This window comes from Oncorhynchus clarkii, chromosome 17, assembly GCF_045791955.1.
Source record: "Oncorhynchus clarkii lewisi isolate Uvic-CL-2024 chromosome 17, UVic_Ocla_1.0, whole genome shotgun sequence".
In the NCBI taxonomy this organism is placed as follows: Eukaryota; Metazoa; Chordata; class Actinopteri; order Salmoniformes; family Salmonidae; genus Oncorhynchus; species Oncorhynchus clarkii.
This window is the reverse complement of record NC_092163.1, coordinates 56,539,173-56,554,942: the sequence shown is the minus strand read 5'-3', so window position 1 is coordinate 56,554,942 and position 15,770 is coordinate 56,539,173. Positions and strand designations below refer to the sequence as shown.

Sequence of the window (15,770 nt, the reverse complement as noted above, 5' to 3'; positions counted from 1 at the left end):
TCCATCATGACTGGAATGCCGATGTGATCGCCCGATGTGGCCTCAACTGGCTATTCTGTTACGATATCGCCAAAGAACCATCTACTAGCCCCATCCCGCTAGTTTACTGAACGCTGTGTCCCCTGTTCGCCTAGCGTAGTAGTGTCTACCGAACAGCACCCTGACTCACTTATTGCTGCTCTTTTGACCCTATGATCACTCGGCTCCACAGCTGATACCCCCTGGACTGTTTCAATAACACGGTACCTCATTTTGTTTACCTGTCGGCTCTAGCCTCGAACTCAGGTCCTGTATGTACCTAACTGACCCGCTCTGCCCATTCATCACCATTTACCCGTTGTTGTCTTAGCTCTCCTGATCAACACCTGTGATTGCTTTATGCCTCTCTCTAATGTCAATATTCCTTGTCTACTGCTGTCTTGGCTAGTTTTTGTTTTATTTCACTGTAGAGCCCTCAGTCCCGCTCAAAATGCCCTAGATAGCTCTTTCGTCCCACCCCACACACATGCAAAGACCTCACCTAGGTTAACAAGGGCCTCCAGAGACGAAACCTGTCTCATTGTCACTCAACGCATAGGTTTACCATCACTGTACTCACAACCTAACATTCCCTTGTCTGTACATTATGCCTTGAATCTATTAACCCACGCCCAGAAATCTGCTACTTTTATTCTCTGTCCCCAATGCACAAGATGACCGTCCTTATAGACTTTAGCCGTACCCTTATCCTACTCCTCCTCTGTTCCTCTGGTGATGTTGAGGTCAACCTGGGCCCTGTGGCCTCCAGTTCCACTCCTATTTCTATCATTTGTTGACTTCTGTAACCGTAAAAGCCTTGGTTTCATGCATGTTAACATCAGAAGCCTCCTCCCTAAGTTAGTTTTTTTCACTGCTTTTGCACACTCTGCCAACCCTGATGTCTGGCTTAGGAAGGCCATCAAAAATTCAGAAATGTCCATCCCCAACTACAACATTTTCCGCCAAGACAGAACTGCCAAAGAGGGTGGAGTTGTAATCTACTGCAGACAGCCTGCAGTGTCCTGTCATGCTATCCAGGTCTGTGCCCAAACAGTTTGAGATTCTACTTTTAAAAATCCACCTTTCCAGAAATAAGTCTCTCAATGTTGCCGCTTGTTATAGACCCCCCTCAGCCCCCAGCTGTGCCCTGGACACCATATATTAATTAATTGCCCCCCATTTATCTTCAGAGTTTGTTCTGTTAGGTGACCTAAACTGGGATATGTTTAACACCCTGGCCGTCCTACAATCTAAGCTAGATGCCCTCAATCTCACACAAATTATCATGGAACCTACCAGGTACAACCCTAAATCCGTAAACACAGGCACCCTCATAGAAATCATCCTGACCAACTTGCCCTCTAAATACACCTCTGCTGTCTTCAACCAGGATCCCAGCGACCACTGCCTCATTGCCTGCATCCGTAAAAGTGCTTTCCTCACCATTTTAAATAAGCATGCCCCATTCAAAAAAATGTAGAACTAAGAACAGATATAGCCCCTGGTTCTCTCCACCTCACCTGACTGCCCTTGACCAGCACAAAAACATCCTGTGGCGTACTGCATTAGCATCAAATAGCCACCCTGATATTAAACTTTTCAGGGAAGTTAGGAACCAACATACACAGGCAGTTAGGAAAGCATAGGCTAGCTTTTTCAAACAGAAATTTGCATCCTGTAGCACAAACTGCAAAAAGTCCTGGGACACTGTAAAGTCCACAGAGAATAAGAGCACCTCTTCCCAGCTGCCCACTGCACTGAGGCTAGGAAACACTGTCACCACCGATAAATCCACGATAATCAAGAATTTCAATAAGCATTTTTCTACGACTGGCCATGCTTTCCATCTGGCTACCCCTACCCCAGTCAACAGGTCTGCACCCCCCACAGCAACTTGCCCAAGCCTCCCCCATTTCTCTTTCACCCAAATCCAGACAGCTGATGTTCTGAAAGAGCTGCAAAATCTTAACACCTACAAATCAGCTGGGCTAGACAATCTGGACCCTCTCTTTCTAAAATTATCCGCTGAAATTGTTGCAACCCCTATTACTAGCCTATTCAACCTCTCTTTCGTATCTTCTGAGATCCCCAAAGATTGGAAAGCTGCCGCGGTCATCCCCCTCTTCAAAGGAGGAGACACTCTAGACCCAAACTGTTACCAACCTATATCTATCCTACCCTGCCTTTCTAAGGTCATCGAAAGCCAAGTTAACAAACAGATCACAGACCATTTCGAATCCCACCGTACCTTCTCCGCTATGCAATCTGGTTTCCGAGCTGGCCATGGGTGCACCTCAGCCAGGCTCAAGGTCCTAAACAATATCATAACCGCCATCGATAAAAGAAAACATTGTGCAGCCTTATTCATCAACCTGGCCAAGGCTTTCAACTCTGTCAATCACTGTATTCTTATCGGCAGACTCAACAGCCTTTGTTTCTCAAATGACTGCCTCGCCTGGTTCACCATCTACTTCTCAGACAGAGTTCAGTGTGTCAAATCGGAGGGCTTGTTGTCCGGAACTCTGGCAGTCTCTATGGGGGTGCCACAGGGTTCAAATCTCAGGCCAACTCTTTTCTCTGTATACATCAATGATGTCGCTCTTGCTGCTGGTGATTCTCTGATCCACCTCTATGCAGACGACACCATTCTGTATACTTCTGGCCCTTATTTGGACACTGTGTTAACAAACCTCCAGACGAGCTTCAATGCCATACAACTCTCCTTCCATGGCCTCCAACTGCTCTTAAATGCAAGTAAAACTAAATGCATGCTCTTCAACCGATCGAAGTTCAATGTTATTTCTGTTGGAAGGATTATGTCTACTTATGATAAGGTAAAAGGTTTATATTTCTGTCTCCATATGATATGGTAAATATATCCAATGCAAGAAACATCTACATTTAAATTGTAGTACTATTAATTCTCATATATTTCCGTTAATTCCCATATATTCCCGTTAATTCCCATATATTTCCGTTAATTCCCATTTATTCCCGTTAATTCCCATATATTCCCGTTAATTCCCACAGAAAGTTTCCCCCTCTGAATATTCACCAAAATGTGCAACCCTAGTGATAAGCTTTGTGGGCACAATGGTGTTGAACGCTGAGCTGTAGTCAATGAACAGCATTCTCACATAGGTGTTCCTTTTGTTCAGGTGGGAAAGGGCAGTGTGGAGTGCGATTGAGATTGCATCAGAGGTATGCAAATTGGAATGGGTCTAGGGTTTCTGGCATGATGGTGTTGATGTGAGCCATGACCAGCCTTTCAAAGCGCTTCATGGCTACCGACGTGAGTGCTACGTGACAGTAATAATTTAGGCAGGTTACCTTCGCTATCTTGGGCACAGAGACTATGGTGGTCTGTTTTAAACATGTAGGTATTACAGACTTGGCCAGGGAGAAGTTGAACATGTCAGTGAAGACTCCTGCCAGTAGGTCCGCGCATTCTTTGAGTACACATCCTGGTAATCCGTCTGGCCCCGTGGCTTTGTGAATGTTGACCTGTTTAAAGGTCTTGCTCACATTGGCTACAGAGAGCGTGATCACACAGTCGTCCAGAACAGCTGGTGCACTCATGCATGCATCATTATTGCTTGCCTCAAAGCGAGCATAAAAGACATTTAGCTCATCTGGTAGTTTTGCGTCACTGGGCAGCTCGCGGCTGGGATTCCCATTGTAGTCCGAAATAGTTTTCAAGCCTTGCCACATCCAACGAGCATCAGAGACAGTGTAGTAGGATTCAATCTTAGTCCTGTATTGACGCTTTACCTGTTTGATGGTTCGTCTGAGGGTCTAGTTATGGTCATATCTAATATGATCTAACAACATGTATTTCTAATCCACCTTGTTCAAATACTTGACCTAGTCCAGGGATAACTCTCCAATATCCTCAAGTCATCATCAGTTTTAATATCCTGCCTCTCAGACCTTTCCTTTTTGAGGCCTATGAGCTGGTGTCCCAGGCTTCACCTTAGCTTGTTCCCTGGTGAATGCAGCTCTGGCAAACAAGGAAGGGACCCCAGTCAGGCAGATGAAAGCAGCATGTTTTTAGATCTGGACCATAAGAGGAAACAGACCAGGGCTATCTGTGGCTTCCTCTTGATCAATGTTCTAATGTTCCGAGCAGTGACCAAGATATGATCAGGCTGCAGTACGGTGCAGTGTTAGTGTTAGCCCCCTACAGTCCTACTCAGACATTAACCCAGGCCCCATGGGAACAGTGGCGTTAATCCTTATCACAGGAGGTCACACAATACAGCCCACGAATGTAACCCAGTTCTTACATGTGGCAGAGTTCATAACAAATCACTTTTGAATGTAGCTATTAGTTAAAGAGTGTTTGTTTTCTGTTCTTTTTTACTATTTATTTAGGAACAGAATGTCCACTCCTGGGAAATACACAATTTATATTTGTCTGGTGTGTTTTCACTTTAGTAGTAATTGACAAGCATCACATAATGTGAGTTCTGGCTTGTGATGGTATATATGTATAATGTATAGATATCTGGCTGAGTTGGACACAGTGAAGGGGCAGATGTTCAGTGATATGATATTTTTCTGGGGGCTGCAGTGTGTGTCTGGGTGAGTGCCAGCAGTCGTTAACTGGCAGTAAGAATAAATGGGCCATGAATATATGGAGGACAGACTCACTGAAGGTCCAGTTGGTGGCCTGTTAAAATGTTATATGGTATGGACCATAGGATGGACAGTTCACTGAGGCCTTCTCACTGTGTAGGGATAGCTCTGATCAGAACCAGCTAAATAGACAGCTAGAGCAGAGAACACAGGCCTTTGTGTATGTGTATGTTTGTGTGTGTGTGTGTGTGTGTACGTGTGGACATACACACATTCATGTGCTCCTGTGCATCAGAAACAGAGGTTTATTGATACCCTTCTGGACAGTGGACTGGTCTTCTGAGCATTCAGAATCCTCTGACTAAACAAACTGGATGTTTTGAGACTGGGGTTAACTATTGGGTATTGGTGTCCAGATTTCATGTCACTCTGTCATTACGCTACAAGCTACCCCTATACACAGATATCCATCACGTGTAATTATAGCTGTGTATTCTTCCCTGCCTGCCTGCCTGCTTGGTGAGTCAGTTTGACCCTGAGCTCCAGCCCTGTAGGCCTCCAGCCTCTAACCCTGACCTGGAGCATGGGCAAGCTTGGCTAGGCCTTTGGGCCCTCAGACAGCCTGCTTTGTCTTACAGAACGTAGAGATACAGTGATTGTAGTAGAAGTAGCTGTGGTTCATCAGTAATAAAACTATGAGTAATGGTTATAGGAGCAGATTCAGGGTCAAATTATGTTGGCTCTGTGTTCATGATATGTACAATAAACCGTTCCAATTACCTCCTGGGAGAAAAGAGTAATAAAGCAAATGCAGCCCTTTCCTTTACATTGGCAGCTTGTCCTACAGTAATATAATAGAGTGAGGCTATGTGTGACTGGTGGCTCTGACTCTATGGAGGTCCACACAGTGGCAGGGACTGGATGGAAGGATATTGACATTTTACTTGAGGAACAGAGTTTACTGCAACTCACACCAACATCAGAGTAACTCATCTGGAGAAATGATAAATACTTTACCCCCATGACAGATATCAGGGGTATAGAAAAAGTAGCTAGAGTCTTCAACTTAACTCTTGATATTAAAAGGTCAGAAAATGTGCAGGACAGTAGTCCATTGCGTTTGAGTTTTCTTGTACCAGATACGGATGGATGAAGGGTTTGGGGGACAATGTAGATGTAATGTGGGTTCAATGTGGATTAAGGTTACCTGACCCAGCATTGGAGACAAGAGCATCCCACTGCTGTCACTTGGAGTCAGGTGAGGGCGTAGCCTGTGCACCAATCACCAGGTGACCCACCCATGATTTCAGAGGCCACTGGGTTAATCATCGTGGGAACCTGTTTTGACACCGAGGGAGTCTTTATCATTGTTCTTGGTGATGAATAGTAATAATACATGTCTTGGCGTAGGGTTACAAACTCTCCCATAGACACATCTTGGCTTCTCCCTTCTCTCATTTTTCTTTCACAATTAGGATATATCTTTCATTTTTGTTTAGCATACTCTAGTTAGTATCTATTACGAGTCTGGCTGTTTATTTCTATCCAGTACTGGTAGCATTTCCCCTCTCCATTCTGTTCTTACTGTGAGGACAGGAAAGCTTGTGACCTTGTGGGACTTGATCCATGGCAATTCAGCATTCCTTCCCATTGAGCAGAATGACACATGAGCGGGACTCTGACCCAGCTTGAAACCTGGGAGCCACTCAGGTGTGTGTCCTCAGGGGGAGGATGCAGCCCCCCAGCCCCACTCTTCCTGACCCCGTAGAAACGGACATGAAAACAGCCAGGACTTCCCCAGGGCCCCGGAGTCAGGTCCTTGATCTGCAGGTCACGTTCAGGTCACATTCTGTTCACAGGCAGGAGACAGGAATGTGTTATTCCCCTGGAATTTTACTCTGAGTGGAAAATCATCCTCACCGTATATGCTTAGTAGAACTACAGAAGAGGCATTTGTTTTGATATTTGGTGAATGGGGAATATAAAGCCCAGTGTTTTGGCATTTACATGTCCAGACGTTGTAAACTAGAAGAGAAATACCAGGTCTGTAATTGGCTGGTTAGTGCTGGCGGTGGCTGAATGCACTAAAAATACATTGAAACAGGAAAACAACTCACCACCATTTCCTCTGGCAGTCCCAGAATCACTCCATGACTCTCCTCTGTTTATGGACATAGAGTGGGCTATAAAATGATTAGTAGTGCCAAGCAAATACCCTCCTCCTCCTCCCCCTTTCTCTCTCATCACCCACTCATCCGTTCTTTCACAGCACTGTAGCATTCCTTCAATGGTATGAAGAAAGAAAAGCAGTCCTGTGATGTTGAAGACAGTTATATTACTTTACAGTCATCAATACCCTGACTGTACTGTATTTGTATGACCTTTGGAGGTACACCTTTCCAGCTAAAGATTGGGTTTCTGTCAGTACCTGATCCGGATCTGAGTCAGTGTGTGTATACAGTGAAGTGGAGAGAGAATACATGTGGTCAGTTGAATGACAGCTGTGACAGGCTGTGTAAGGGATATAGATGAGATGGAAACATGGTTGCTTTTTAAGGGCGCATTGCATTGCCATTATGTGATTGGCAGACTATCTGGTTGTCTGGTTTCTATTGGCTGAAATTCTGAGTTTCTCTCATCTGACCAGTGTGCTTTATTCATGTGCTGATGAAGGCGCTGGCAGGGGTTTTATGGTTACCAAGATGGTGTCTTGAAAGCTTGTGGTTACATTCAGACTATGACTATATATTTGAAACACATCTCAGAGAGTTGAGTTACATGAAAACTCACAGTAAGGTTGGTAAGTCAAACTAGACATATTAGGCTAATATCATAAATAATTGTTTAAACAAATCTGATGTGCCACATTGGATTACAGAGAGAGTCAGTTTTCTTACATTGGAGATTGAATATGTTGCCTAAAGATGGAAACTGGCCTGATAAGTGTTGTCATGACTTTCTGTAAGCTTTGAAGCAGCTCTTCCAAACCTCACAAACCAGACCCAAACTCATCCCTGGAAGACATTGGAGTTAAACTCTATCTTACATGAAATGAAAGAGAAAGCTTTTTTTCTAATTTTGTGGTTGAGGGAAGTTAGTTAATCACTGGCTCTACTAAGTGACTAGCTGGTGTTCTGGCAGTTCTTGCATGTCCCGTTAGGGGGAGAACATAATGATGGATGATGTGTGTAATTTTCCAATGTAGTTAAACAAAAGGAAACACTTAACACATCAGATATTTTCTAATTTCAAGGATAACAACAAACACTGCTTTCATTTCTTGTAGGTTATTTCTCACTCTTCAATCTTATTTCCTCAGCAATCATGATGCTAATGAATTCATGGTTATTTGTCATGACTGTGGCTCTGTCATTTAGAAGCACTGTCTCCTACAGTATTGTACTCTATTGATGTTTCTGTAACATTGGTACCATTAAGTATGCTACGGTGAGACTGATCCGTCTGTCTGTCCCTGTCAGATGTTAATGAGTGTGAGGAGACTAACGGAGGCTGTGAGGCTCTGTGCTGCAACACCATCGGCAGCTTCTACTGCAGTTGTCCCTCTGGTCAGCAGCTGAAGGACGATGGCAAGACCTGCCAAGGTAAGTCCTCCTCACCTCCTCTACCCCCACCACTACCAGCACTACTAATACCACCACTACCACCATCAGTACCACTACCACCACCATCACTACCAACATCACCTCCAGTACTCCATCACCACTACCAATACTACTATCATCAATACTAACACCACCACTACCACCATCACTGCTACTACCACCATCACCATCACTACCACATCACCACTACCAATACTACTAATACCACCACTACCACCATCACCATCAGCACTACTAATACCACCACTACCACCACCACCACCTTCAGTACTACCATCACCACTCATACCATCATCACCACTACCACTACTACTACCATCAATACTAACACCACCACTACCACCATCACCACTACTACCACCATCACCACCACTGCTACTACCACCATCACCACCACTGCCACCATCACCAGTACCAATACTACTACCATCAATACTAACACCCCCACTACCACCATCACCACCACTACCACACCACCACTACCAATACTACTAATACCACCACTACCACCATCACTACCAGCACTACTAATACCACCACTACCACCATCACTACCACTACCACCACCACCTCCAGTACGACCATCACCACCATCACCACAACTACCATCATCACCACCACTACCACCATCACCACCACTACCACCATCACCACCACTACCACCATCACCTCCATCACCACCACTACCACCATCACCACCACTACCACCATCACCTCCAGTACCACCATCACCACAACTACCATCATCACCACCACTACCACCATCACCTCCACTACCACCATCACCACCACTACCACCATCACCACCACTACCACCATCACCTCCAGTACCACCATCAACACTACCAATACTACTATCATCAATACTAACACCACCACTACCACCATCACCATCAGCACTACTAATACCACCACTACCGCCAACACCACCACATTCAGTACTACCATCACCACTCCTACCATCATCACCACTACCAATACTACTATCATCAATACTAACACCACCACTACCACCATCACCACTACTACCACCATCACCACCACCGCTACTACCACCATCACCACCACTGCCACCATCACCTCCAGTACCACCATCACCACTACTACCATCATCACCACTACCAACACTACTACCATCAATACTAACACCCCCACTACCACCATCACCACCACTACCACACCACCACTACCAATACTACTAATACCACCACTACCACCATCACTACCAGCACTACTAATACCACCACTACCACCACCACCTCCAGTACGACCATCACCACTACTACCATCATCACCACTACCACTACTAATATCATCAATACTAACACCACCACTACCACCATCACCATCACTACCACCATCACTGCTACTACCACCATCACCACCACTACCACCATCACCACCATCACCTCCAGTACCACCATCACCACAACTACCATCATCACCACCACTACCACCATCACCACAACTACCATCATCACCCGTACTACCACCATCACCACCACTACCACCATCACCTCCAGTACCACCATCACCACTAATACCATCATCACCACCACTACCACCATCACCTCCAGTACCACCATCACCACCACCATCACCACCACTACCACCATCACCTCCAGTACCACCATCACCACTACCAATACTACTATCATCAATACTAACACCACCACTACCACCATCACTGCTACTACCACCATCACCACTACCACCACATCACTACCACCATCATCAATACTAATACCACTACTACCACCATCGTCACTACTATAATCAATACCATCGACACTACCACCACCATCACCACCACTACTGCTATCACCACCACTACCTCCACCATCACTACCACTACCATCACTACCACTACCATAACCACTACCATCATCACCACCACTACTACCACCACCATCACTACCAACACCATCACCACTGCTACTACCACCATCACCACTACCTACCACCACTACCACCACATCACCACTACCATCATCAATACTAACACCTACTACTACTACCATCGTCACTACTATAATCAATACCATCGACACTATCACCACTACTGCTATCACCACCACTACCTCCACCATCACTACCACTACCATCACTACCACTACCATAACCACTACCATCATCACCACCACTACTACCACCACCATCACTACCAACACCATCACCACCACTACCACTATCACCACCACTACCACCATCAGCACCACTACCACCATCACCACCACTACCACCACTACCACCACCATCACCACTACTACTATCACCACCACTCCTTCCACCATCACTACCACAACCATCACTACCACTACCATAACCACTACCATCACCACTACCACCATCACTACCACCACCATTACCACCACTACCACCATCACCACCACCAACACCACTGCCTCCAAAGGAAAAAAAGAAAGCGAATACTGCTTGAACCCAAGTCTTATAGACAAATAAGCCACACAGATCTAAAATTCCACTTACTCAAGGATTTTTGTTTTTGCTCAGCTTGATGTTTTCCATTGGAGAATGTCTGTAATTCGTTGAATACATGGCAGTGATAAGTTCAATATGTAGCTATGCCCAGCCCTGAGGAGAAGACTGTTTGGAATGATGTGCAGCGTGAATGCTAACTGAAGGAGCCAATGATGATACACTTTTTGAAAAAACTTGTGCTATCTAGAACCTAAAAGGGTTATTTGGCTGTCGCCATAGGATAATCCTTTGAAGAACCATTTTTGGTTCCAGGTAGAACCCTTTTGGGTTTCACGTAGGACCCTTTCCACAGAGGGTTCTACATGGAACCAAAAACAGTTAATCAATGGGGACTGCTGAATAACCATTTTTGAAATGTTTTTTAAAGACTTTATGTTGTGGTTATTAAGACTGCTAATAGGCATGTTATCACAGCTGTGGGTAATACCACTCTCTATGGACATCTGCTCTGATGTCTAATGGACAAAAACATATCAGCTCATTAATAAGTTCATAATATCTACTGAACTTAAAAACCTAAAAAGCCTGCTTTCAGTGCCTGTGTGGACAGCACTGTAATGGATGTAGGAAGATACAGTATGTGTATGGTATGTCTAACAGCATAGGGATGGTGAGTGCATTCCTACTGTATGACTGACAGTCTCTGTAGACGGTGCTGAGCTGTCTGAGATGTGGCCTACAGGCCTGTCCATCTCAACTAAAAACCCAGAAGTAATACCTCAACTTGTGAGGATAACAGCACTAAGACTTTTTCTAAAATGTTTTATGAGATTTGAGAACACATTAGGAAGGATCTTAGACCATTCCTCCATACGAAGTCTTTCCAGATCCTTGATATCCTTCCACTTATGGACTGCCCTCTTCAAAACAAACAAACAAACCACAGGTTTTCAATGGGGTTCAAGTTTGGAGACTGAGATGGTAATTGGCAAATTCTGATTTTGGCAAACCATTTCTTTGTGGATTTTACGTGTGCTTGGGGATATTGTCTTGATGGAAGATCCACTTGCGGCCAAGTTTCAGCCTCTTGGCAGAGGCAACCAGGTTTTTGGCTGGCAAAAATGTCCTGGTACTGAGTAAAGTTCATGACGCCGTTGACTTTAACAAGGGCCCCAGGACCAGTGAAAGCAAAAATGTAGCCTAATAACATGAAAGATCCACCACCATGTTTTACTGTAAGTCTTTTTTTTCTCTTCTACTTCTACTTTCTCATTTAGGCCCAATCCCACCACTGGTGTGCGTGGCCAAAGAGCTCTATTGTCATGTTATCCAACAAATGTAAACGCCTGGATTTGCTAAACGGCATTTGCACTTTGATTGGAACGGGTGCTATGGTCAGATGACATGAAAATAGAGCTCTTTGGCCACGCACACCAGTGGTGGGATTGGGGTCTAAATGAGAATGTTTAAGTAGAAAATAACCCCATACCAGCTTCAGAGTTCTTTATATGAGCCATTTTTGTACAAATCGTGACAATCGTTTTTGACCAGGTTCATGCATTATTGTTCAACCCAATGAAGACCTGTCATGGTTCAGCCTCCACTGTTTAAATGTATGTGTTGGCAAGGGATGAGAGACTGCACTGAGCTCCTGAGTAGATGGGGTCACTGCAAGATTCACTCTTTTCTCCGATGTTTGGTTTCGAAATATAAAATTGTACCCTTGGCACTTATCAGATCTGGCTATATTGTACTTTGGCAGTTATTTCTTACATTTCTATATCAAAAGAAAAGTTTAGCTATTTTATAATAAATCTTCTTTTCACATTCCTTCTAGTACCTGCATGCCATATCCTATAAATCAATCACATTTTTTTTTTACATACATCAGCCTTTGAAGTGGCAGGAAAAGCATTGCCAACTATAGTCCTAAATCACTATCCTTTTAAATATTGTCTTTTTAACACTCACAATAATGTAATTTCTGTCAAATACGATATCATTATTCCAATGGTAGATTATAGTAGCATGTGTGATCATAGGCTTGAGCATATGGGCTACTTGGAGGAGAGTGTGGAGGAGAGGAGGAGGAGGAGGGGGAGGGCCTTAAATGTCCAGGACACGGGAGACAGACATGGTGGAGGAGGCAGGCAGACTGAGAGAGGGAGAGACTAAAAAGAGGGAGATATAGAGTGGGGAGAAATCAGAGGGAGCAAGAAGTTGTTCTGCCTTTACACAAGATGTGACTGAAATGAAAAATCAAAACAGGGTTTAGATCTTTTGTATATTCATGTCTTGTTTTAACATATCTCAAACAGTATTGTAGTTGTCGTTTTGGCCATAAATTCATTTTTTTCTATCTGTGAGAATATATAGTAGGCTAGTTCTTGGATATGGCATTGTCAGGATGGTTGATGCTCCTCGTGGGGTGTTTTGGGGCTCATATATATCCAGTCTTGGGTGCTAACAATCTGTACCACCGCTATCATAGAAGGATTTGCTATATGCCTGACTGCTTCCATGGATATAATGGCTACAATGGGTACAACATGGGATATCATGGGCCAGGTGAGTGCTACAGTACACTCCACACTTCTGTTGTTATGTTTACACTTGCATGGGCAATACTGCCTATAAATTAAATCTCAGTGGGTTTATGTCATATATGGAAAAGCCTGTTACACTATTGTTGGTTTTGAGTAATTTTAACTGAATGAAAATATACCTTATGATTAAGAGGTCATCTGGGTGAAGCTTTCCCCTATACAATATTTTCATCCAGATCATTAGACCAAGCCTGAACAACTCTTCCCATCACTTTCAGTTGGATGACAGGTGTACTATCGTGCACTCTAGTAGGATCGTGTTTTATGTTATGTCAGCAATGCAGAGGAAGTCTCAGTGTTATCAGTCTACTCCTACTATGGAGATGGACTGGTGCCCTTGTGTGTAGCCCGGCACTGCCCACATAACTCCAGTAGAAGTGGAGGCTTCCACTTATCAGTGGAGAAATAAGAAGTCTTTACATGAAATATGCATGTAGAAACCCACGTTTAGTAATGCTAACATAAATATGACATGACTCCAGTTGTAAACTTAACAGGTCTTGTCACTATAAAAAAATACTAAACACTTTCAGTTTGAGAGTTACTAAGTTTGAGAGTTACTTCAGTGCAGCTCTGGAAGATAGTCAAACTCTGGTTTATGTGAATGGGTTCCAATATCTTACATGCAGTACATTGTCCTATATCTGGCTGCATGAGTCAGGTGCATCCTAATTTGTATTCAAACCACACAACTGAGAATCAGCTAGAAATCCATGTAGATGTCATGCTTGCAGCAGCCATAAATAGTGAAAACTGGCCTAATGGCTACTGGCCTTATGGCTGCTGTAAGCCTGTGGCTGCTGAGGCTTTGGGACCATGCTCTGTGGAATCATGTTCTAGACATGGAAACCAGCCTAGAGGGCTTTACAGTATGCCATGGTCCACATGGAAACCAGCCTAGAGGGCTTTTACAGTATGCCATGGTCCACAGGGAAACCAGCCTAGAGGGCTTTTACAGTTTGCCATGGTCCACAGGGAAACCAGCCTAGAGGGCTTTTACAGTATGCCATAGTCCACAGGGAAACCAGCCTAGAGGGCTTTTACAGTATGCCATGGTCCACAGGGAAACCAGCCTAGAGGGCTTTTACAGTATGCCATGGTCCACAGGGAAACCAGCCTAGAGGGCTTTTACAGTATGCCATGGTCCACAGGGAAACCAGCCTAGAGGGCTTTTACAGTATGCCATGGTCCACAGGGAAACCAGCCTAGAGGGCTTTTACAGTATGCCATGGTCCACAGGGAAACCAGCCTAGAGGGCTTTTACAGTTTGCCATGGTCCACAGGGAAACCAGCCTAGAGGGCTTTTACAGTATGCCATGGTCCACAGGGAAACCAGCCTAGAGGGCTTTTACAGTTTGCCATGGTCCACAGGGAAACCAGCCTAGAGGGCTTTTACAGTTTGCCATGGTCCACATGGAAACCAGCCTAGAGGGCTTTTACAGTATGCCATGGTCCACAGGGAAACCAGCCTAGAGGGCTTTTACAGTTTGCCATGGTCCACATGGAAACCAGCCTAGAGGGCTTTTACAGTATGCCATGGTCCACAGGTAAACAGCGCCACATCTTTGGAGTGATTTCATTAAAAACCAAACACAAACATGCTGCATGGACAGAAAAGAGAGCACCCATCTGCCTGCCAGCTTTCCTGGATGGAACTGAGCTGAAGTTTGGCAGCAGTTTGGAGCTAAATTGGTATAATATGTAGAGGATGTACTCTGTCCCAAAACACCATCTTAAAAGATGCCTCCAATGCGAGTGAATGGTTTCATCTATAGACAGAAGTAGAGATGAGGAATACTGGTGGTGTAGGATGTACAGTACAGTAAGGACTGAAATGGTTGCATGCTTCTCTAACCCACTGCATAGTGCACACTATGGCTTGGCTAAGTGTTTCTGATTATACAGTCTGTTCTGTTGGGGTTACAAGCAGCAAGGCCAAAAATAAATATTCATAAAATCTCCCCCTCCATTGTGTAGGTATTGTAACCCCCAGGGGAGGGCTTCTGTTCCCTCCCAGAATCCACTGTGATACATTTTGTTCTGGATGTGGTCACAGGTTGTTAGTGTCTATCAGGCTGCTTTCATGTCAGACAGATATCGTTGGGGTGCCGTGTAATGACGGCAATGGAGCTCAGCTGTGCCAGTCCAGATCCCACATAGCGTGCCACCAGCCACCAGGGCTCTGGAAGGGGAGGGGGTTCTCTGTTCTCTCCTTCTGGTACTGTGCCTCTGGAACTCATTTCCCCCTCCATGGCTCCAAGTGCATGAAAAGAGAAAGATTGATCATGTTAGGCACAGTTAAGTCACCACTGAAAAAGGGGATGTGCCAGCATGACAGTGTAATGACTTTAGCACACAATGACTACATTATTGTTCCAATTGAGGAGTCTATTATTGTTATGAGGGTTTTTATGTGTGATGAATGTTCATTATTGCTGAATATTACAAAGGAGAAATAGATCATGAAAAATTTGGGATTTGCCTTCAGTAACTCGAGTAGTGC

The 15,770-nt window shown here is 44.5% G+C and overlaps 1 protein-coding gene across 1 annotated transcript in view; it reads left to right on the top strand.

Annotated features, from left to right (window-relative positions):
- The window catches only part of LOC139371152 (multiple EGF-like-domains 6b), a 79,745-nt gene that overhangs the window by 41,616 nt on the left and 22,359 nt on the right, over positions 1 to 15,770 (top strand). Inside the window, exon 5 of the mRNA XM_071111264.1 lies at positions 8,076 to 8,198. Within this exon, the coding sequence (XP_070967365.1) occupies positions 8,076 to 8,198 (123 nt within the window). The remainder of the gene's footprint in view (positions 1 to 8,075; positions 8,199 to 15,770) is intronic.